This window comes from Pristis pectinata, chromosome 26 (assembly GCF_009764475.1).
Source record: "Pristis pectinata isolate sPriPec2 chromosome 26, sPriPec2.1.pri, whole genome shotgun sequence".
NCBI lineage: Eukaryota > Metazoa > Chordata > Chondrichthyes > Rhinopristiformes > Pristidae > Pristis > Pristis pectinata.
Genome location: NC_067430.1, coordinates 11,122,464 through 11,146,997, shown reverse-complemented (window position 1 = coordinate 11,146,997; position 24,534 = coordinate 11,122,464). Strand labels below are relative to the sequence as shown.

The 24,534-nt window shown below is 43.1% G+C and overlaps 1 protein-coding gene across 6 annotated transcripts in view; it reads right to left on the bottom strand.

Moving 5' to 3' along the window:
- Positions 1 to 1,035: 1,035 nt before the first annotated feature.
- Positions 1,036 to 24,534, bottom strand: part of LOC127583496 (alpha-1,3-galactosyltransferase 2-like) — a 40,315-nt gene continuing 16,816 nt past the window's right edge. For 4 of the 6 annotated variants that reach the window (XM_052039542.1, XM_052039543.1, XM_052039540.1 and 1 more), the window contains 4 exons: positions 19,436 to 19,531; positions 18,238 to 18,342; positions 8,743 to 8,880; positions 1,036 to 2,826 (listed from right to left, as the gene is read on the bottom strand). In XM_052039542.1, coding sequence (XP_051895502.1) covers positions 2,130 to 2,826; positions 8,743 to 8,880; positions 18,238 to 18,342; positions 19,436 to 19,531 — 1,036 coding nt within the window. In that variant the 3' untranslated portion in view covers positions 1,036 to 2,129. The remainder of the gene's footprint in view (positions 2,827 to 8,742; positions 8,881 to 18,237; positions 18,343 to 19,435; positions 19,532 to 24,534) is intronic. The other 2 variants (XM_052039544.1, XM_052039545.1) reach the window with 2 other exon arrangements.

The following is a 24,534-nucleotide window of genomic DNA, read 5'->3' as shown; positions in this document are numbered from 1 at the left end:
CCGCCCCCCCCCCCCATCCCAATAGTATCCAAAGCAGTATACTTGTTATTGAGGGGAACGGCCACAGGGGAACCCTGCAGTGACTGCCTATTCGCTTTCCCCTCCCTCTCCTGACAGTCACCCAGCTACCTGCATCCTGCCATCTAGGTGTGACTGCCTCCCTGTCTATCAACCCGTCTCCCAAATGATCTGCAGTTCAAACACTGCAGCTCCAGTTCCCTAACACGGTTTGTAAGGAGCTGCAGCTGGATGCTTTTTTTTGCAGGTGTGGTCATCAGGAACACTGGAGGTCTCCCTGATTTCCCACATTGTGCAAGAGGAGCATACCACTGCCCTGACTGCCATTCCCACTGCTCTAACTGTGCAATAAGTGAGCAACTTTACATGAACCTCACCCTAGCCTCCCAGATCACAGGCTCGCAACCGCCTCTCATGTGACTTCCTCTTGGCACGGCCGCACCCAAAACCTTACTTGATTTTACCTGTGTCGTTTTACTGCAGCCTTTTTATCTAAAGAGCTGCTCTCACTCCCCACACCTGGGCCACTTACTCTGCCTGTTCATGCCAAAGCCTCTTGAGCCAAAGCTTCAGTTCCCCACTCCTAACACTGGCCACTCCAAAATGGCTGCTCTGCTTGACCCTAGCTTCTTTTTATTAGCTAATTGGCAGCAGCCAATTAACTAACAATTTGGACATGTGTCCCTTTTAGGGTCCTGTTCAGTGAAACTCACCAACAAGTCCCGAGATCTACCTCCTTTAAGTACACCATTCCGTTCTCCCAATTCCTGTGTCCATTCCATTTGCTCTGATGGAGAGAGTTTTCTCACGGGTACCTCTGAAATATCTGCCTACCTGCTCCCACATTGCAGCCTGATCTGCAGGGCTCTCCAGCAACAGGGAACCAGACTTGTCAATGAGCTCAGCTGACAATTATGTGGGAGAGAAAGGCAAGCACCCCATGGTGTTGGAGCTCACCCACCCCCAAGTTGGAGATTCTGTCAGGCTGGTAACTCAGTAACCGCAAAGGAGCCAAGATAAGCACACAAGTATTTTTTTTATTCAAAATGAAAACACCATTGCCAGATTTATAAATATATTCGCCTCAACTTGCACATAGTTTCTCATCCAAAAAAGATCTGCAAGTTACTAATGATACCAAAACAATATAAAATCAGTGCTGACCATTAAGGGATTCTGTAAACATAATTCACAGATTTAAGTTTTTTTTTCCTAAAAGAAAAACTATTCATTAAAGCCCTAGTTTAGTTTATCCACAATGCAGAACCAAGGTTTAAAAGACATTTTTCTATGGCAATGAGTGGACACACTGAAAATAATTAAAGTAGTAGTCATTTCAGGGAAATGGTGAGAATTGATGCCAAATCTGTTAACAAAAGATTCCTGGGTCAATATCTGAATTTAGTGCAGAATTCCGATTTTAATTACTGATTATCATAATTTGAATTAGCTTGATGCTAAAACAGACACCTGGAGATTTAATGCCCATTGGACAGAACTATTGTGTCTATATGTATAACTGTGGTCCACTGCACAAGTACAATTGCAGGAAAACATAAGATCAGTTCAAGTCCTGGCAGAGAATGAAGGACACCACAAGGAATGGAGGATGGTGCTGCAGTCATCCATCTCATCCTGAGTTCCTTTCTTTCTCTATCTTCCTTGCTACACTGGTGGCTGCCTAATCTTATCTTCTCCTTCCACTTCTTCTGCAGTCCCGTGTGTCTGCAAGCAGCCCATTCAAAAAAAAAATCCCCCTCAAACCCTCAGCAGCAAGTAAATAGCTTGTTGAGGTGGTTGTCCTTACTGATTGCTGTTTAGCTCAAATGAGAGCCATCCAATACCACTCATTAGGAAATTTCAGCGATTTAATAATCCCCAGGTCAATTTTCCTCAGATAGGCTTCAATCCCACTTTTAAGATGGTGCCTTGCAATAAACTGGTGGAAAAGAGCATCTTATTCTAAATTTGATAGGCAAGAGGTAAAGATAAGGCACATATTTAGGACAGATTTCAGCTTTTCCTCCTTGCACCTAATCCACCTTGTGTTTGTCAGGAGTGATGAAGGGGGAAGAGATAAAGATCAGTACAAATTCCATTTCCTCATACGATTAGGTAACTTGTCGACTGATGCCATACACTTTCTCATCCCATAGCAGTCTGAACACGTGGATGTCTTTCCGCCATCCGATCTTTTGATCCAGCAAATACTCCGGTGAGAGGATTTTGGTGGGTTTATGCAGCCAGAAGTATTTGTTAAGGTGACTCTCATCATGCCAACGAGCCTCCAGATTTCTCTCCTTGTCCTGCATGATCCCCAGGTAGCAGGACTCTGTCAGATTCTTCACACTCTGCCAAGTCCCACCAAACACAGCAGCATGGTAGTAGAAATCCCCTTGGCTTTCTAGGTACGCTGTGGAGTGGGGGTTACTTTCATAAGTGTACAAGAACTTTGGCCTTCTGTAGAACCAGGCATGTAGGAGAGCCACCGACTCACTCAGTGCCTCTGTGCCAAAGCGACCGTTGAAATGCTGATCCACATCGAAGCAGAATAGGTAGTTGGCCTCCTTTTTGACATGAGTGTCAATTAACTCATGGATCTGCTTCATGCGGAACATGGAATTGTCCTGCCATCGCCTGTGCCTTTCGATTTTAAGATCCCGGACTTTCCCTCTTCCACTCAGCTTCGAAACTATCTGTTTAAGCTTGGCCAGGTCATCTACAAACACATAGTAGATGACAGAGAATCCCGGCATGAAATGTTCATCAGCCGACATCAGGAAACGCTCCAAATACAAGTCCAGGTAGCTGAAACGTGGAAAAGTAAACCCTTTTAGAAGTAGTAATTAAATACATCCACATACTTTTTCATATTTTTAAAATCCCAACCTACTGGCGGCACGATAGTGTAGTGGTTAGCGTAACACTACTACAGCACCAGTGACCCAGGTTCAATCCCCACTGCTGTAAGGAGTTTGTACGTTCTCCCAGTGACTGCGTGGGTTTCCTCCGGGTGCTCCGGTTTCCTCCCACATTCCTAAGATGTACAGGTTAGGAGCTGTGGGCATGCTATGTTGGCGCCAGAAGAGTGGTGACACTTGCAGGCTGCCCCCAGCACATTCTCAGTGACGCAAGGAAGATGCATTTCACTGTGCATTTCGATGTAGACGTGACTAATAAATAAATATCTTAACACAAATGTGTGAAATGCAGAATCGGCATAAGCCAATATTAACAGTTCTAGATAAAAAAAAAAAGTAATGGTTACCAGATCAATCCTTGCCTTCCTTGCATCACCCTACCACCACTCCCTCAACCTCTGACACCTGGAAAATTTATCGCGGACAGGGCAATAAGTTCTTGGAGATCACAATCATCTGCGTGAGGTCTGACTGTATAGGTAAACTTCCAGCTAAGTCACTGTGATCAAGTTCTTCTTTACCTCTTAGAAAGTTCAAACTCGGAGAACAGAACATTCAAGTGAACAGATTTTAACAAGTAATTTCAACAGATAAAGGCATCTTAAACCCACTAGGCACATCCCTTTTACCCTGACACTCTAAAGTAGGAGCTTCCAAATTCTGATATGGACGAGACACAAATCTGTCCCCCATCTCTCATTCTCAAAATTACGTCAATCCAACCCATGTGTAGTTAGAGAAAATGCCAGAAACAACCGACAGGTCTGTCCGCGTCTCTGGAAGAAGAAACAGAGTTAGTGTTTCTCTTCATCAGAACTGGGAAGGAGAGAAGTTTGTTAAGCTGCAGGGAGTGGAGAACGTCTCTGATGAGGTAAAAACGAAGGTGAACATGGGATAAAGCTCTAAATAAGGTTATCTGGTCAGTGAATGAATGGGAGCAGTTAGAGTGAAAGAACATAGACACCACAACCTAGATGTAAGAATGAAGGAGTTGCAAAATACAGAGCAGGAAGACATGCCTGACAGGTTAGGCAAAAACAACAGAGAAAAAAGGAACTGGGTGAATGGAACAGAGGCCTACAGGAGGCAGGGTGGGATGAAGAGGAGTCGAGATAGCTTTGGGAATCAGTAGGATTGTAATGGATGTTAGTAGCTAGCTTATCTCCCGAGACTTGGACTCATTCCTTCCTTTCCTTGATCAATCTGTCTCCATCTTAGGAGAGTGACAGCAACACAAATTTAAATTTGACCATAAGCCAGCCAGCAAAAAAAATAAAATGGGTATTTCAACTGTGCTGGTTGGGTTTTTGAGGTTAACATTTCTGCAAGCCATAAATAAACAATACAGAATCACCCAGATTTGATGTTTTCAGCAGAGGCTGCACGCATAGGATATAACATTTCTCCAGTACCGTTAACTTCCTGCTCTCTAACCTTATTCCCCTGATATCCAAACAGTTCCCGAGATCTCAATATCATGGAGTGTAACCAGGGGAACAGTGCTGCACGATAGAGGCAGATTGGTAGAAAACCTATGCTCATGCAAGACCCATTCCCTTGTAACAGGCAGACAAATGTCTTGCAGCTTGACATCCGAGCCTGTGCTTACACATGCAACATCTGCATATAGAGCTCATTGGAATGGCCTTGGTTCTGGACATGATACAAGATGAGCAGTTTCCCATTGTCCCACACATTACCTCCACTCCATTGGAAAAGTTGTTGGAGCAGAGGCATATATTGCAGTGGGACAAATTAAGGAAAGTGTCGGTATGATGCCCAAAGTGTTGCTCGACATAAAACTGCTCTGACATTAGGTCCCAACAGACCCATTGTTTAAGATGATAGTTTGTACGAAATAGGTGTTAGGACCGAGACAAATTTCTGAGGAGAGCCAAATTTGAGAAGAATGCTCCACAGTTCCTCTCAAATGGACAGACTCAAAGGTTTTTGTGACTTCAAAAATGACCAGTTGTAGTGGTCGATGGTCACTGCTTTTCTCATTGTCATCTAGTGAAGATCATTGTGTCTTTAAAATAGTGACCTTCATTATTTGTGCAGGCAACTTCAACCAAAAATCTTCAATATAAGAGCCACATTAACTACTATATTCTCATATTACATCATTAAGCAATTTTTGAGCAATAAATGTAACTAATGAAGTCTTCTTATATATTAAAATGATATCCCTTTTATTAAAAAAAAAAACGAATCAGGAAAATGAAAGGAATTAATAAGGCATCCATGCATTTAAACCTTTTAAAGAGCAAAATAATACAAAACTTGCATTAAAAACTGGATGAATGATAGTGTTCCGCCCTGACTCTTTGCAGTAATTGTATTTGTCATCACAATCCAAGTAGAGCAGAACAAATGCTTGTTGGTCAATCTGTTCATCTTTTGCTCCTCATTGTTAAAGGTATGGATTTGCAGGGGTGTGTAATGAGAGGATGACAGCCTTTTTTGTCACACATTATGTTGCAAAGCAAGTATTATGTATAAAGGACCATGTTCCAGAAACAATAATTCAGATTTCTTTTTTCAGATATCACTCTCCAATTTAGCCCAGTCAGAACAAATGTCCACAAACAGCCAGTGACAGATATATGGAAAAGGTTCTCAATGAAATTAGAAAGCTCCTCATACTCATTTTTGAACCTAGATTCCAACTGCACCCTCAATCTTTGAACAGTTTTACAAATGAATGGTAATTGAAGTGTTTCAAAAGCTTGCAGCTTCTTGAGGTGTCTGCTCTGAGATTTGAAAAGTGGATGAACCGTGTGTCAGGAATGAATAATGTTGTAATGCTGTTTTGAAAAGCGGTTATGATGACGCATTACTGAGAATTTCTGTTGCCCCCAAGCACATTGTTTGGGTTGCTTCCAGGTGAGTAACCTTCAACAAAATTTCTATGAGCCTTTGCACGATAGCATTCCAAATTGCTGCACTTAAAAGCAGAACACCTCTGCTTAAACAAGCTTCATATATATCTTTTGTTAAGTACAAAGAAAAACTCATTAGTCCACTTGAACTTTCACTATTTAGCTTTCAAATCCTGTACCTTTCTCTATTTCTTTGGCATGTGGCTCACATACAAGCTTATCATGGCCAGTACTTTCTTCAGCATCTGCCTTACAATATGAAAATATAACATGGTGATCCAAAGGGTTGAACACAGAGTTCTACATTGGTTATCATGGTAATACTTCAACAGGTATGTTGTGACGTACTTCTTGATGCACCTTATGCCATTTGGTCAATGTGACATGTAAAGGTGGTGAATTTTAATAGACCCAGTACACATTTCTAATGTTAGAAATAAAGTACATTGGAATATAAACAACAGTTAAGGAGTGGTGCTTAGGGTTGATGGAAGCCACCAGTGGTTGGTGTCCTTGCAATACTCGGGACAGATGGAATCCAAGATGCAACTAGGGGAGCAGCTCTGCAATCACTGGGATGAGGTGGACCTCAGAGATGTTTTCCTTGTGGGGACAGCAAGGAGACCCCTCTGCAGTTAATGAAAGGCAGTACTGGTAAGAAGGGAGTAGGTCAAACTAATTCCAGTGGAGTCCTCCTCATAACTAAATAGTTATAGAGTCAGAGCAATACAGCACGGATACAGGCCCTTTGGCCCAACGAGTCCATGGGGACTACAGTGCCCACCTAGCTAGTCCCAATTTCCTACGTTCGGCCCATATCCCTCTAAGCCCTGCCCCTCCATGTACCTATCCAAGTACTTCTTAAATGATACTATTGAACCTGCCTCAACCACTTCCTCTGGCAGCTCATTCCATATACTCACCACCCTCTGCATGAATAAGTTGCCCCCCAGGTCCCTTTTAAGCATGGTCTTGTCATAACCAACACCCTGTTTCATCAGAGAGACAAGCACAAGACCTCATAAGGTTTCTTTATTAGTCACATGTACATGAAACACACAGTGAAATGCATCTTTTGCGTAGAGCGCTCTGGGGGCAGCCCGCAAGTGTCGCCACGCTTCTGGCACAACATAGCATGCCCACAACTTCCTAACCTGTACATCTTTGGAAGGTGGGAGGAAATTGGAGCACCCAGAGGAAACCCACGCAGTTATGGGAGAATGTACAAACTCCTTACAGACAGCAGCCGGAATTGAACCCGGGTCGCTGGCGCTGTAATAGTGTTATGCTAACCACTACACTACCGTGCCTGCCTGGCAACATCTTCTAGATTATGTTGTCACCCCACCCTGTGACTGCCAGGATGACTCAATCACCTGTGCTATGAAGGATACAGCTGACAAGTGGACTGTCATCTAATGTGCACTGTTATCTGCATCAGCCTGGCCCAGAAACAATGACAGCAATAGAAATAGTGCAAGCTGTCTAAATCATCTGGCAGAATGCCTCATCACCAGAACTCACCAACAAGCACACAACCTCGCTTGGCTGGTGGTGAGAGGTGCCCTCACAGTCAGATCCTTCCTGTACAGACAAAATATCAACCTCAGTGCATGCTGCCTTCGGGACCGCTGCGGTGGGGAAGAGACAGTCACCCACCTCTTTGCAGACTGTGGATTTGCCAAGAGGACTTGGAGAAGGATGCAAGAGTCCGTGTCCCGGTTTATCTCTGATCTACCGGTTGTTCCCAGGGACACACACAACGAGACAGACATCAAGTGCTGCTGGAAGGTCGTCATCAACTCTGTGAAGAGCACCCTTTGGTCTGCCTGAAAATTGATGGTCTTCCAGCACAGTAAGACATCCATAAGGGAAAGCTGCCGACTGGCACATTCCAGGCTGCAGGAGGACGTGCTGATGAACGCACTGAAGCTGGGTGCAGCCAATGCTAAGGTTCTGTGGGGAAGGACCACAGTCAGGGCTCCTTCTGCTACTGTACATGGAGGAGCTGAGTCGGGTGGGGAAGCCCCTCGAACACTGAAATAGTGCTTCACTCCAGGAGGCCACATGAGTGGCAGTGGTGCTACGTTTAAAAAGTGTCAACGCTACTGGATGTATGAATGCAAAAGGTTTTGCACTGTGTTTGTATAGGTTTTTATTATAAATAAAGTTTACTTTTGAAATATATAAAAAAAACACTGCCACAGGAAAAGCAATGTTGAAGTTCAAGGATGCTGCAAAGATCACACTTTTTCAGGCAGTGCCTCACAGGCAACTTTTGCTGGCTTCCGGGGATCACTTACATGTCTGAAATAACACTACTTCCTGTAGTCTTTGTAAACAAATATCCTTAACAAGCTCTTTTCAGATCACTTCAGGTCCTTGGCAGACAGTCAGGCACATTTATATCTGTGCCCACTTTAAATTCATCCCTGTACAAACTGAGTTCTAAAATAAACCTGGTTATTCAGAAACTGAGCCTATTGTGGATAACGTAGGCGTGAAAGTGCTGGGAGATGTTCAGGGGTATTTGATTTGTTTTATCTTTGTATTTTGTATTTATAATTATGAACTATTTTTATTTTATATTTCCCCCAGGACAGCAGCAAAGAGCTATGCTTTATAATTATAAACAAGGAAAGCTCCCATCACTGTGTTCTGTTTTAATTACTATCAATGTCCAAATAGATTACTTGAGCCTTCCATTCACTATGAAGGACCTGGTTATGTGCAAAGTTACTGCTTTCCTTGCATAAATAACTATGGTTTTACATTTCAAGAAATCTGTTGACTTTGATTCATCCAGGGGTTCCTGTATATATTGAATCTCCCTCTGCAAATGGTGTTTAATTGCAAGTTATCTCACTGTAGCCAGAGTTTGAAAATGGGACTCTCTATAAGCACAAAGTTCAACAACATACTTGCCAACTGCAAAGACTGTGAGACCAATAACGATGTTCTTTTTCTTGTACATCTCATCGTAAACGGCTGGTTTAAAGGTCCCATCCCAAATGATGGGAGCATTCCAATTTGTGCAGGTTTGAACATCAGTTCTGGTCCTAGAGGGTATGGAAAAAGTAGCTATGAGAAACAGCCGCATATTTTACCTCCAATGTGCTCTTTTGATGCACAAATCTGGGCAGGCACAGATGTCCCAATGTTTGTGTGAGTCACTGGGTATTGATAGGGAAAGATATGCCCAACGTTCACATACCTGCATTAAAGGGGTAACTGAATAATTAAAGCAGCAACCATCCCCATTTCTGAGACTTGATCCCCAGTATGAGATTCATTATATTACAGCACAGAAGAAGGCTATTCAGCCCCACAGTTCTACACAATTGCTTCCCATTCCATTTACCTTCAGCAGCTGTCCCTTTTACTTAACGCTATTTTCGAACATACTTTTGAAGCTATTGTGTTCTTATATGCCAATGATTTTTATGTGGGAAATAAAGGAAGCATTTAGCATGCTTCAGAGTTCATAAGGAGAATGCATGACAAATCATCAAAACGCGAGTCCGTGGTTCAAGTCTGTTTCGCAGGGATGGGTGGCCCATCTATGGGGACGCCCAATTGCTACAACTGATATTAGAAAATCAAAAAATACTGCAGATGATGGACATCTAAAAGAAAAATGCTGGAAAGACTCAGCAGGTCAGACTACATCTGTGAGAAGAGAAATAGTCAACATTTCAGGTTGAAATCCTTAACCACAGCTGAAGACCGACTTGCTGAGAATTTCCAGCATTTTCTGTTTTTATTTTATTTTAGAAATGAAAGGACGTGGTGTGTAGCTCAGGTAAATGGGAAATGATGAGGGGCAAAGCTTTATAAATTTGAATAAATATAGATCTATACAATCTATCAATGTGATTTTGTTAAAAGATAAGTAGTGTTTAATCTGATTGAGTTTTTGGGGAGGTAATAACTAAGGTTGGTGTTAGTGCAGATAATGTCATGCACAGGGCCTCTCAGCGACATCTGATAATGTCTCACATAATAAAACGGTAGGCAAAACCAAATTCCAGGGATTAAAGGAGGACTGTGCTAGTATGTATATATACATAGACCAGTACAGCACAGGGACAGGCTCTTCAGCCCAAATTAAACGCTTAACCAAATTAATCCCTCAGATAATAAAGTCCTCTTAGGAACAGAGGAGTAGTAGTAAATTGCTATTTGAGGTTTGGAGGAAGATGAACAGCAATACTTCAAGTGCCAATGTACATTGACACCACTGCAACATTTGTAAAATTAGAAGATATCTATTAGTCACATGTACATCGAAACACAGTGAAATGCATCTTTTGCATAGCGTGTTCTGGGGGCAGCCCGCAAGTGTCGCCACGCTTCCAGTGCCAACATAACATGCCCACATCTTCCTAACCCGTATGTCTTTGGAATGTGGGAGGAAACCAGAGCGCCTGGAGGAAACCCACACAGTGAGGAGGATAGAATGAAAAAAAGTAAGGAAACAGAAGCAGGAGTAGGCCCGTCAAGCCTGTTCTCTCATTCGATACGATCATGGCAGATCTGCTCCAGGCCTCATCTCCTCTTCTGTGCCAGTTCCCCATAGCCCTCAATTCACTGATGTTTCCAAAATGTATCTACTTCCTCTTTAAACACCTACAACGATCTAGTCTCCACAACCATCCAGGGTAGAGAATCCCAGGAAATTCACCACCTTCCGCAAGAAGAAATTCCTACACACCTCAGTTTTAAATGACCGTCCGCCTAACCTTGTAAGTATGTCCACCCGTTCAAGATTCTCCCACCAGTGGAAACATTTACCCTGTTGTGCCCCCTACAGATCTTAAACATATCAATAAGATCACCCTCATTCTTCTGAACTCCACAACGTAGATCTAATTCTTTAAGCTGCTCATGATAGGAGAACCCAGGAATTAGCCTCATGAATCTCTTTTGGACTGCCTCCAATGTCAGTATATTCTCTCTTAAACAAGGGGACCAGAACTGCACAGTACTCCAGGTATGACCTCACCAACAGCCTGTACAATTGTAACAATACTTCTCTATTTCTAAACTCCAACTCTCTTGCAATAAAGACCAAAATGCCATTTGCCTTCCTAACCCTCGGTTGCCCCTGCCTGCCTACCTTGTGATTCATGCACAAGAACACCTCTGTATGTTGCTCACCTTCGACAGTCTGTGACAGTGATAGTCGTTGGGAGACTTAAGCTGCTGGAATGATCAGAGGCATAGTAGATGAAATGTAACAGAAGTGAAAAATTATTAATTTTCAATAGAAGAATGAGGAAAGGCAATAGAACATAAATTCCTTGAGGTGTTCAGGCAGAACAGTGCCCTGAGCTAACAAAGGAACTCAGCGGGTCAGGCAGAATCCACGGAGGGAAAATGGACAGTCGGCATTTTGGGTCGAGGCCCTTCCTCTGGACTGAAAGATAGAGGGGAGATGGCTAGTACAAAGAGGTGAGGGGTGGGGTGAAGCAAGGGCTGGCAAGAGATAGGTGGATCCTGCCGAGGAGGGGTGATAGGCAGACAGAGGAAGGAAAGGTAGAAATAGCAACAGAGGCTGGGAGGTGGTATGTGGAGGCAACAAAGGGCTGCAGATGCTCGAATCTGATAGGAGGGGAAGGTGGAGCATGGACTCAAAGAAGGTGAGGTGGGCAGATGGGAGTAGTCAAGGCTAGGAGGAGTATGTGGGTGATGGGCAGGGAGCGGGGAGAGAAAAAAAAGGGGAAAGAAATAGGGTGATGGGGGTCTGGGAGGAACTGGATAGATCGGGAGGAGAGAGAAAAAGGGACGAGGAGGAGCAGTTTACCTGAAAATGGATAATTCAATGTTCATGCTGTTGGGTTATAGACTATCCGGGCAGAATATGAGGTCCTGTTCCTCTAATTTACGTTTAACCTCACCCTGGCAGTAGAGGAGGCCAAGGACAGACATCTCTGTGTGGAACTGGGGAAGGGTGATAGATACACAAATCTTTGAAGCTTGCAGGAAATGTTGGGGAAGCAAATAAAAATGTATAGAGGACTCTGGGTTTTATAAACAGGCATAATGTAAAAACAGGAAGATTATATTAAATCAAAGTCAGGGAGATGCTGGAAGTCTGAAATAAAAACATAAATGCTGGAAACACTCAATATTCACTCTGTCACACTTCAGTGATCTGAAACGTGAACTAACTTTCTCTTTCCACAGATGCTGCCTGACCTATTGAGCATTTCCAGCATTTATTGTTTTTGTTAAAGAACCTCATCTGGGCATTAGCACTCGTTGATTAGACTCTCACACAAGAGAGAGACCAAAATGATGTCTGCCTCAACAGTGCCACGACAGGTTCCAATGAATATCGGACTGACCACTACCTATCCAATCTGTCATCTCCATCTTCCTGGGCCCAAAATAATGGTGGCAACTGAAATGCTGCCATTCTTTACAACTTGCCTTCCCATCTATTTTTGTGTCACAAACAAATTTGGCTACCATACATTGGTTTCCTTCCTTTTGGTCGTAAACAGCTTCAATCCCAGCACTGATGCCTGAGGCACCCCACTAGTTACAGGCTCCTGACTTGAAAAATACCCCTTATCCCCACTCACTGCTAGCCAATCCTCTATACATGCAACTACCCTCTCCAAATTGATTTATGCAATCTACACAAGGATTAGTCTCCTATACTTATTGAACTGCTTTTATTTTGCAAGCCCCCATTATTGGCTGATTTACATCTTTTCCCCTAGTGTGGCTACTATTGGGAGGTCTACCCATTACTTCTACCAGTGTCTTTCCCTTAACCTCCACCAAAATGGACTCAACATCTTTTGAGCTTAGATAGCAATTTACAATTGTTCTTATTTCATCTCTTATTAACAGTGCTACCCCACCTTTTCCTTCCCAAAAATCAAGTACCCCTGAATGTTAAGTTCCCTACTCTGATTTCTTTGCAACCATGTCTCTAAAATGGCCACCAGATCATACCTACTCACCAAATGCACTAGGAAGGAGCAGAAGGCTCGGCAGAGGGTCATTAAGATGGCCCAAAACATCGTTGGGACACAGTTACCAGCGATGGAGGACATCTATCAGGCTCGATGTCGGAGCAGGGTTTTAAACATCATTCGAGAACCAGCTCACCCTGCTCACCACTTTTTTTAAACTACTCCCCTCTGGTAGGCGATACAGGACAATACATGCACACACTACAAGACTGAAACACAGCTTTTTTCCCCCCAAAGCTGTTAAATTGTTGAACATGGACTGACACCTCCTATACATACATACACATACTATGTCTCCCCCCCCTTTACCGGCTGGACTCATCATGGTGTTATTTAATATATTGATATTGATATGCTGCTGATTATCATGGTTCATTTGCACACTGCTTTTTTATTTTTTTTATACTTTATATTTGTGTAAGTATGTTTTATTTTAGAGTTATAATTGCTCTTAGCAATTTACTGTTTTGGTTTTTATTAGGCAAGGGAGTGCCATCGTAATCTTGTTGTGTTGTTGCAACAGTACAATGACAATAAAGATCTGATCTGATCTGATCTGATCTATTTGTTAGAAATGCTCGAAGCCTTTGGACTTGCCTTTTTCGACCCTATTTTCACACTGCTCTTGGTTTCCTTGCCTTCTGTTTTGCATTCTACTGTTCCTCCTTTCACTTCTGTCCTTGCATCTCTCACTCTCTCTCTCGTCATCCTAACTTGGGGAAGGAGCGTCACACTGACCTTTTACACTTTTTCTGTCCAATTACCTACAGCTGTCTGGTTACCCTTTACTAGTAAAACAAAACCTGATATACACAAAGACTATGCCTTTAAAGAGACCCTAAAGGCTAAAAATTCCCTTACTTGCAAAGTTCCCAAACTCTAGGGAGCTACTTAGCTCTTGGTCATGCACAGGAGGATGGTCAATGAGAAGAATGGAATTGGGGTTTACATACTGCCACAGATTAAGAATTGGTTATCGACAGAAAGCAAAGAGTGGGAATCTGGGTGGGGGAGAAGGATGCTGGGAATGGGGAGGGGGAAAGAATAAAACAGAATCACCACAGGATTAGGTAGGCAGGCACAGTGGTGTAGCAGTTAGCGTAACACCATTATAGCGCCAGCGACCCGGGTTCAATTCCAGCCACTGTCTGTAAGGAGTTTGTACGTTCTCCTCGTGTCTGCGTGGGTTTCCTCCACGTGCTCCGCTTTCCTCCCACATTCCAAAGACGTACAGGTTAGAAAGTTGTGGGCGTGCTATGTTGGCGCCGGAAGAGTGGTGACACTTGCGGGCTGCACCCAGAACACTATATGCAAAAGATGCGTTTCATTGTGTGTTTCAATGTACATGTGACCAATAAAAAAATCTTCTCTTAAGAAATGGGTGCTTGATGGTTGTCATGGACAGTGTGCCAGAGGGGTTGTTCCTGTGTTGACTGACTCTACTTGGAATAAGCTGTTCTGGCAGGGTGTGACTAAATGGGATACCTCAGGGAAATTGGTGCTTATAAGCTTAGTCATAGAGTTATCCAGCACAGAAACAGGCCCTTTGGCCCCACTCATCCATGCCAGCCAAGGTGCCTATCCTAGCTAGTCCTTCTAAACCTTTCCCATCCATATACCTGACCAAATGTCTTTTAAATGTTGTAATTGTACCTGTCTCTACCATGTCGTCTGGCAGCTTGTTCCATATACCCACAACCCTGTGTGTGAAAAAGTTGCCCGTCAGGTTTCATTTAAATCTTTCCCCTCTCACCTTAAACCCATGACCTTTAGTTTTAGACTTCCCCACCCTGGGAAGACTGTGATCATCCACCTTACCCATGTACCCTCATGATTGTATTATCCTCTACAAGGTCACTCAGCCTCGTTCGCTCCAGGGAAAACAGTCCCAGTCAATCTAGTCTCTCCTCATAACTGAAGCCCTCCACATCCTAGCAACATTCTCGTGAATCATTTCTGCAACCTTTCTGGCTTAATCACATCCCTTCTTTAACATGGCAACCAGAATCGCACACAATACTCGAAGTGCAATCTCACCAACATCTGGTACAGCTGTAACATAACGTTCCAACTCTTGTACTCAGTGCCCTGACTGATGAAGGCAAGTGTGCCATATGCCTTCTTTACCATCCTGTCTACCAGTGTCGCCACTTTCAGGGAGCTATGTACTTGTACCCCTGTGTCTCTGTTCTTCAGCATCCCAGGACCCTGACATTTACTGTGTAGGTGCTGCCTTGGTTTCACTTCCCAAAATGTATCACTTTGCACTTGTCCAAATTGAATTCTATCTGCCGTTCCTTTGCCCATTTTCCCAGTTGGTCTAGATCCTGTTGTAACTTTAGACATCTAACCTTCTTTACTGTCCACTACGTCACCAATTTCGGTGTCATCCACAAACATGCTCATCATGCCACCTACATTCTCATCCAAATCTTTATATATGACAAGCAACAGGGGACCTAGCACCAGTCTCTGTGGTACACCACTGGTCACAGGACTCCAATCTGTAAAACAACTCTCAACTACCACCCTCTGGCTCCTATCACCAAGCCAATTTTAATGTCCAATTGGCTAGGTCACCCTGGATTCCATGTAAAGTAAACCTTCCAAACCAGCCTACCATGCAGGACCTCGTCAAAGGCTTTGCTGAAGTCCATATAGACAACGTTTACCCCCCTCTTGGTCATCTCTTCGAAAAACTCAATCTAACTTGTGAGACTCCGTTTTCCATGCACTCTCCCTAATCAGTTCATGCCTTTTCAAATGAAAATAGATCCAGCCTTTCAGAATCCCCTCCAGTAACTTTCCCACCATTAATGTTAGGCTCATCAGTCAGTAATTACCCAGTTGGGCCTTGCAGCCCTTCTTAAATGAAGGCACAACATTAGCCTCCCTCCAGTCTTCCGATATCTCACACGTGGCTAACAATGATACAAATATCTCTGCCAGGGCCCCAGCAATTTCTTCCTCTGCTTCCCACATTAGCCTATGATAGATCAGCAACACCTCATCTTTCTTAACGTTGATATGTATTGGGATAACACTGTTCTCTTCCCTGAATTCACTAGCTTCCATTACATTTTCCATGGTAAGTACAGACAAGACGACAGACAATTTAAGATCTTGTCCATCTCCAGTAGGTCCACACATAGACAACTATATTGAGGGGACCTATTCTTTCCCTTATTACCCCTTTGCTCTTAAAATACTTAAAGAATCAATTCGGATTCTCTTTTACCTTAGCTGTCAAGGATATCTCATGTCCCCTTTCTGTCCTCCTGATTTATTTATGTGTACTTGTCCTCAAGAGATTCACTTGATCCCAGCTGCCTATACCTGACATGCCTCCTCCTCCTTCCTGACCAAATCCTCAATGTCCCTCATCAACCAGGGTTCCCTGATCCTGCCAGCCCTGCCCTTCACTCAAACAGGAACAGGCTAGCCCCCGAATTCTCCCCATCTCACTTTTAAAATCGACTCACTTGCCAGATATCCATTTATCTGCTAACAGCTTCTCACAATCAACCTTTGCAAGTTCCCGTCTAATGCTATCAAAATTAGCCTTGCCCCAGTTTAGGACTTTTTTCATAACTAAATTTAAAACTAATAGTGCTTGGCCTCAGCTTTTCACAGTCTACATTAACAATTTGGTTGATGGCTCTAAAAATAATATTTCCAGCTTTGTTGATGATACAGAACCAGGAGAGATTGCTACTGAGGAGGTTTCCAGGGAATACGGACAAGCTGAGTGAATGCGCAAGAACATGGCAAACAGAATATAATGTGGAAAAATGCAAATTCATCCACTTTGGTGCACATAACAAGGGTTGAATATTTGTTAAATGATGTTGAGTAGCTTTGATGTTCAGAGAGATCTGGGTCTGCTTAAACGCAAATCATTGAAGGCCAACATGCAGGTGAAGCAAACAATTAATAGGGCAAATGATGATTAATAGGCTTTATTACAAAAGCACCTGAAATATAGTAGCAAGGAAGTTTTGTTGCAATTACATAGGGCTTTGGTCAGACCACAACTGCAGTATTATGCAGTTTTTGTCTCTTTAGCCAAGAAAGGATGTACTTACCATTGAGGGAGTGCAGTAAAAGGTTCACGGTGCAACAGTGGTTCCTGGGAAGATGGGTTTACCTTATGAGGAGCACTTGAGTAGACTGTGACTGTATTCTCCAGAGTTTAGAGGAATAAGAGATCTCACCAAAACATAAAATACAAAGGGCTTGACAGGCTGGATGCAGGGGGAATGTTTCCTCCAGCTGAGGAGTCCAGGATCAGGGGACACAGTTTCAGAGTAAAAGGTAGGCCATTCAGGACTAAGATAAGGACTCATTTCTTCACTCAGACAGTGATGACTCTTTGCAATTCTCCATCCAAATGTTGTGGAGGCTTGGTCATCATGTTCATTCAAAATAGAGATTGCAGATCTCTGGATATTAAAGGAATCAGGGAATAAGTATTGGCAGATAGTGCTGAAGTTGAAGATCTTAAAATTCGATGGAGCAGGGTTGAAGGCCAGGATGGATTACTCCTCCTCTGAGCTCTAATGACTTACGCCAGATATTTATTACAAGGCTTTTGGTAACTGTTCAAAAATTACTTCAGTATTCAGCTGATTAAACCTTCTAAATAAAAACAGCTTTCGAAGAAACTGAAGTCATGATGGTGAATTCTTGGTATTAAGGCCTCTTACAATGACCTCCAGTTCCAATTGCCTGTCACTTAAGTTCTCTATCCCACTCTGACCTTTCTGCCTTTGACCTCCTGCACAACTCTGATGAGGATCAATGCAAACTGAAGGAACAGCATCCTATCTTCTGTCTGGGCACACTGCCATCCTCCAAAAACTTAATATTGAATTCAACACTGAATGGGCCACTCCCAACAAACATTCAGTTCCCTTTTTTAGATGCCACAAGAAGCAACTGTCACCTGGACAACCTTGGTCTCCACCCTATCACAGACATTCCCTTTGCTTTCTTCACCACTTCTCCACTCTACACAGCAGTAAAATCCCATCTCTCTCTCCACAGATGCTGCCCGACCCGAGTATCCTCAGCAGTTTGCTTTTATTTCAAGCTTCTTAGAGAAGTGCTTTGGTGATGGAGATACAGCTGTTCCACTGGAAACAAACTTTTCCCTCCAAATCAATAGTCCACACCTCCAGGTATGAGCTTACACCATGCCAAAGCTTCTCCTTAGTCAGCAAGCATCACCGAATTGGAATCATGATGTTGGAGGTAGGGTTTGCAGGCATGTTAAGAGGAAATCAAATGAGTTTGAACATCAGGATAAGAACATGTCACCGAATAGGAGCAGTGGCCCTGGTTGACTTTTTCCTACTCTCTCCATTCCAAGAACTTGGTCACTCTAGAGCTTCTCAACTAACAATTGAATAGAATAAAATTACTAACTTGAACATCCCTTGGCTGCAACAAAGATTCTTTGTGAATAAAGTTGTATGGCGACTGATATCTGGAACTCGCTGCCAGAGGAGGTGGTGAAGTCGGATACAATCACTATGTTTAAGAGATATTTAGAGACACTTAAATAGGCAGGGCATAGAAGGATAATGTCCTAAAGTGGGCAAATGGGATTAGCATAGATGGGCAAGAAGGTCAGCATAGACATGGTGGGCTGAAGGGCCTGGTTCTGTGCTGCACAGTTCTATCTCAATGTTACTGGACTAGTTATCAAAGGCATGATCTTGTATACCATCACCTTAGCAGCTAGGCAATTCAAATCCAGCAATTAGAGAAACTTGGAATAAGAGACAATATAGTAACCATGAATCTACTGGATTGCTTTAAAAGTTATCGTAAAAATCTGTCAGAAGTTATAGAAGAATAGTGTTTAGAAGTAAATAGCACCAGTCATAAAAAAATGGTTCATTAATGTCCTGCAGGGAAGAAAAGCCACCATCCTTAGTCAATCCAGCCCATAGGTGACCCCAGACCCACCAACACTGTTGATTCCAAATTGCCTTCTGAAGTAGGTGTAGTAAGTCATTCAGTTCAGGGGTAGTTAGGGATGGGCAGCAAGTGTTGGTCATGACCACTTGCTCAAATAGAAAATTTCCCAGATGCCACAGTGGGAGTTAACTCACATCACATGTTAATAAATTAGTGAGGTGGGTTAAAACATGAATCATGGCCAATAAACTGTTCATCTAATGGCAGTCTTTGAGCTATACCCCAGTGAGATAGCACCCACGAGAGAGAGGATGGAGTCTTTAAAATAAGAATGGGGCAGATCTTCCATCCTGACACTGGGGGCTATTGCCAGGACCTAACTGTGCATCTCTATGGTGGGCATCAGCTTAAATCAAAAGTAACATCCTCTGACTGCCCACGAGTCTGGCGGCAAATGGTGAACGGTCTCACCGGCTGCCAATGCCATCCTACGAGAGCAGCCGGCTCCCTGTACCAAGAGCCTCTCCCTGATGTGCCAGACCAGAGCTGGAAGCCAGCTGCCCATGGAGATTGGTGTCAATGGAACAAATAGAGCACCCCAGGGACAGACTGGTAGCAATGGAAGATTTGCCCCAATACTTTTATCCAATAGAAAACAAAACATTTGCCAATCATTAACAAATGTTAAAGAAAAACGTACCAATAATCTAGATAATTGTCCACATGGTTTCCAGGTTTTAATTTGAATCCTTTGGGTAAATAACATTTCTCCATGGGCAAGAGTCCTTCCAGAAATCTGAAAGAAGATAATTGAATATACAGTTAGACTGGTTAACAATAAATTAAGTGAGATGGAAACAACCTTGGGCAGGAAATGACACTCCCCTGCCTGAGCTCCTGCAGTCGGCATCAATCTGACATGAATCTTTCCTCTTTACCCCTATCAGACTCCTGTTATCATGCTTCCCTTCAGTTCCCCCCTCCCCACCTACTCTGTCCTTCCACATCTCAAAGCCTGCACTTTAGCACGACACCTACGTGCATCTCCTGCCACAGATCAAAGACTCATCTTCCCTTTGATAAGCCAGTGCCTTCCCTCTGTGCTGCCCCTGGGATTTGAAGCTACAACCCCCACCAACCTTCACTCATTGACATTCCTTCCCATTGGGGCTAATCTGGTCACTCTCTTCTGGTCCAGTTTATCTCCACAATGCTGACCCTATAGCTTCTGCCAATGGGTCTACAATCACCACCCTTTTTGGCATCTGCCTCCAGACTGTATATTCACTTGTGGACAAGGCTTTTACTGTGGATGATTTTATTTGAATCCTGCTTGGTTGTAAAACTGGAGCCCAGCCAAGGCCTGACCAGACCGTGGCTATTCTGGACCCATCCCAAGCATGTGTGGTGTCTGTCTGCAGTGTCGCAGTGTCCCCATGGTGGGCAAGCTTTCCTGACCTGGGTGGGGTGCTGAGCCAGACTAGTTGGTCAGAGCCTGACCCGACTCAGATGTTTTTTTGGTGTATACTCCCAACCCTGCCCCATCAAGCAGACATATTCAAGTCCTGTCAGCCAAGTTCTAGAATGCATCAAAATCAGTAGGTTGACAAAGGGGTGATGGCTCTTTAACCTACACGAGTCCTCCAGGTCTGATTTTACCTTCCACTACTTGCCACTTACAGACAGTTGCACTTTGGTCTCCCTGGATATCTTGCACACATTCTCCTCCTTAAGAGTATTTCACCTTCCCTCACTTCTCTTGCCTCCCATTTAAAATGGTCACTCCCTACTGCCCACCCGCAAAATATAGAATGTTTACACCAAGCTATCTTCATCTTCTGCACCACAAGTCTTCTCAATTCAGAAACTCTAATCCATCTCAGGTTTATTGTGGTCTCTCTCCATGGTGTTCACTTCCCTTTATCATTCCAACCTTTGCCTCCTTATGGGCTCTCAACCCTAATTCAGTCATCTCTTTGGCTTTGCCTTCTCATGTGGTTTTGTTACTTCCATCCTGCCACACACAAGGCTACCTCCAGTTTCTTCCTCCTACTGCTCTCGATTCTTATGTCTTTTCCACCCCTAAAACCTGCATCTCCTCTGGGGGAAAAAAAACTCTTCCTATTCACTCGCAGTTCTTGAAAATGCAGTTGTAAATGTCCAGCTTTTGATCTTCCATTCACTACAACATTTAGGCAACTAACAAACTGTTTGGTACCAGAGTCCCAGTTCACCCCATTACTTACTCTTGCCCTGAGCATTCCCTGGCACAGCCCTCCTCTCTACTTCCTCAAAGAAATCATTGCAAGGGATTCAGTGATTGAAATGAACTCACATGAATAAGATCTCACCCGGGTGGATCACAGAATCAGATTTACTATCACTGACTTGCATGTTGTGAAATTTGTTGTTTTGCGGCAGCAGTACAGTGCAAAGACAAAAATTACTATAAATTACAAAATAAATAATAGTGCAACAAAAAAAAAAGAGTAACAAGTTAGTGTTCATGACCATTCAGAAATCTGATGGCAGAGGGGAAGAAGCTGTTTCTGAATCATTGAGTGTGGGTCTTGAGACTCCTGCACCTCCTCCATGATGATAGTAATGAGGAGGGTATGTCCCGGATGGTGAGGGTCCTTGGTGTTGTATGTGCTGCTTTCTGAATGAGAATCAGATTTATTATCACTGACAATATGATGTGAAATGTGTTGTTTAGCAGCAGCAATACAGTGCAACAACATAATCTATAAAGATTACAAAATTAAATAAATAGAGCAAACAAAAAGGAGTATTAGTGGGAACTGCCATGGTCAATCATGTCGAAGACAGCAGACAGACCGAGGAGAGAGAAGAGGGACCATTTACCATTGCCATAATCACAAAGAGTGTCATTGGTACAGTTGCAAAATTGGAAGGGTTATCTAATCTTTGGAGGAAAGAGTGGTGATGGCTGATCTTAAGGAATGGGTTAGATCTCCAAGACAGGACATTGGACATTTAATCTCAAAAAAGAAAATATGGGGGCTAAGAGTTGGGTGGTCATCAGCTTGGCAGGAATAGGGTGAACATGCAGGAAATGAGTTTGGTGAAGATGCGAGGGGAGATAGGAAAGATAAAGGAAGATGCAGGTCCAGGGCCAGACCAGTATTGGTGGGGGTCACAATGGAGGCATGAAGGTTTCAGGAAAGTTGGAGGACCTTTGAAGAACCTTGGCTCAGTGGTCCAGGGCAAAGGATGGAAGTGGCAGAGGAAGTCGTCTGATTGGTTGGACTCGAACGTTCCTGGAGCTCCTCACAGTTGTGGAAAATAGAGTAGAGTAGAGGAAACAGCAGTGAGGGTACAAGAATAGTTTTAGTGTAGAAAAAAACCCAGGGCTATTTCTGCATTGTACAATGATCTTTGAATCATACACAGTTTTCCAAGAGAAGAGCTTAATCCACTTCTCCAGCCAGATCCAGCTGTCATCCAAAATATTGGATGCAAGTGGCAGGGTCATACCAGATGAACAAAGACGAGAGAAAGTGCAACAGTTTTAATGGGTAAATGCTAGTGTGATTCAGCTATCGAAACGTACTAACTTGTAGGATAAAGGCTGAACTATTAGGAATCACAAAGTCTTGTTATGCATGACTGAGGGGGAAGGAACTGACTATGTCGATGGAGAGCAGTGCAAGGCATGGTCAGAGATGCCATCATCTGTTATCCACATGACAGGAATAATGAGCTCTAGTGGGATGTCCAGGTTACGAGCTCTGCCATGGACACGGGTTGGGGAGTTTATATGGAGTCTGAGATTTAACAAAGTTGAGATGTCACCAAACTCAGGAGGAGAATAAATATAATGAATTGTGGAGGTTGAAACTGCAGTGGACATGAAGCTGCTCAGAACCAAGGCTATAGAGGGAAAAGTGGTTAAGATATCTCAGTCAAGTATTTTCGATGGTTGAAAAAGAGAATGAGGACTATACACGAAAGGGAAGCGAGGTTAGAACAAGGTGAGGAGGAGGTGATGACAGAGGAATAAGGGGGTCTGCCCAATGTGCAACCACAGAGTGGGAGACCCAGAGAGAGAGCTCAGCAATAACAAGTGCCTAATGACACATCCACGTCAAACAAGCAATTAATTGCTTCAATTCCACACCATGAATTCTCATATTACCAGTCTCCACACTGTAGTTCAAACATTACGACAATCACAAACTGTGAAGGATGATACAAGTAACTATTGGCTCCAGTGAAATAATCCAGACCAAGACTCCACACCACACAACTTGAAGTGACTCTAACAGTGTTTAGCTCTGTGCATCTGCCAAAACTGCAGAAACATTGGTCAACCTCTGCAAGACTGAACCGAAGGAACACACAGGCTTACAAAAGACAAAAGGGTTGATTTAATCTCGTCCGAATGCACAAAACAGGCAGTAATACATCAGAAGCCCATTTTAAAATCCCAGGGAAAGAATGGATATCAGTTGTTAGAATGTCAAGAGACCAGGAACAAAATACCAAATGGGAGGTTAGAAATTATGTAAAAACACTGAAGTATTCAATGAGCATATAAACTTAGGAAAGTGAGAATGTGAATGCAGTCATTAAGGGATAGTCAAATTAAATATAAATCACAACAGTGCATCAAAGTTCATACCACATGGTACAAACAGTTCTTGAAAGGTACACATGCATATTGCACTAATGCACTTATTTATAAAAACAAAAGGAGGAAAGGATAAACCAGTTAGTTTAACTTCACTGATGGGCAAATTATTGAAATCAATTTTAAGGACAGTTATTAGGTTACTCCTCATCATTCTCTTTTCACTATGCAGTTCTGGCACCAGCCTTGCACAATAAATCAAACTTGCAGCCAAAACTGTACATTGTGGTCCTCGACTTATGTTCAATAAAAACTTAACATAATTTATTTACTTTTCAGTTCACTGCCTCAAAATAAAAACCTAGTTTGCTTGTTGTGACTTTATGGACCTGCACCAAACTTTTCTGTGATTTGTGCATTTGTTTCTGAGATCTCTACCAATATTTAAGCTATTTCCACTCAATATATGACAACTTTAAGTTTTGGTGCATCACACCAGATGCTTACATTTGCTGTATTGTATTTAACTGTTTGTGCTCATTCTGTGAGCTTAGCAATGCCTTCTTTGAAACTGGTTGCACATCCCCTCAGCTATCCCTCCAAATGAGGGCTACTACTGGAGTTAGTAATCTTCCAATCCTCTGGCACCACTTCTACAGACAGGGAGGATTAGAAAGTGGGAGTTCATGGAAAGCGAAACTGTCCTTAATGACAACCTTTGCAGGGAGTGTCTGTGCTTCAGGTCATCAAGCCTCAGAAGTCCTTGTCTAGGAGGTACTTGGCACACGAAGGGAGAGTAAAGTCTGGTTAAGAACATAAGAAATAGGAACAAGGGCCTTTGAGCCTGCTCCACTGTTCATCAAGATCGAGGTTAATCTTCTACATCAACACCATTTTCCTGCACCATACCCATATCCCTCGATTCCCTTAATATCCAGAAATCTATCAAACTTTAGTTTGAATGAACTCAATGATGGAGCCTCCAAAGACCAAAGGGGTGAAGAATTCCAGAGATTTACCACCAGCTGAGTGGAGAAATTTCAGTCTTAAATGACCTACCCTTATTCTGAGTCTGTAACTCCTGGTTCTAGACTTCTCAGCCAGGGGAAACAAAATTTACCCCAAAAGTGGAGCAATTTCTCTGGGTAGTTGCTTTTGTCCAGACTGCAGACAAACCTCATGGGAGGGGAGGATGAAGTCATTTG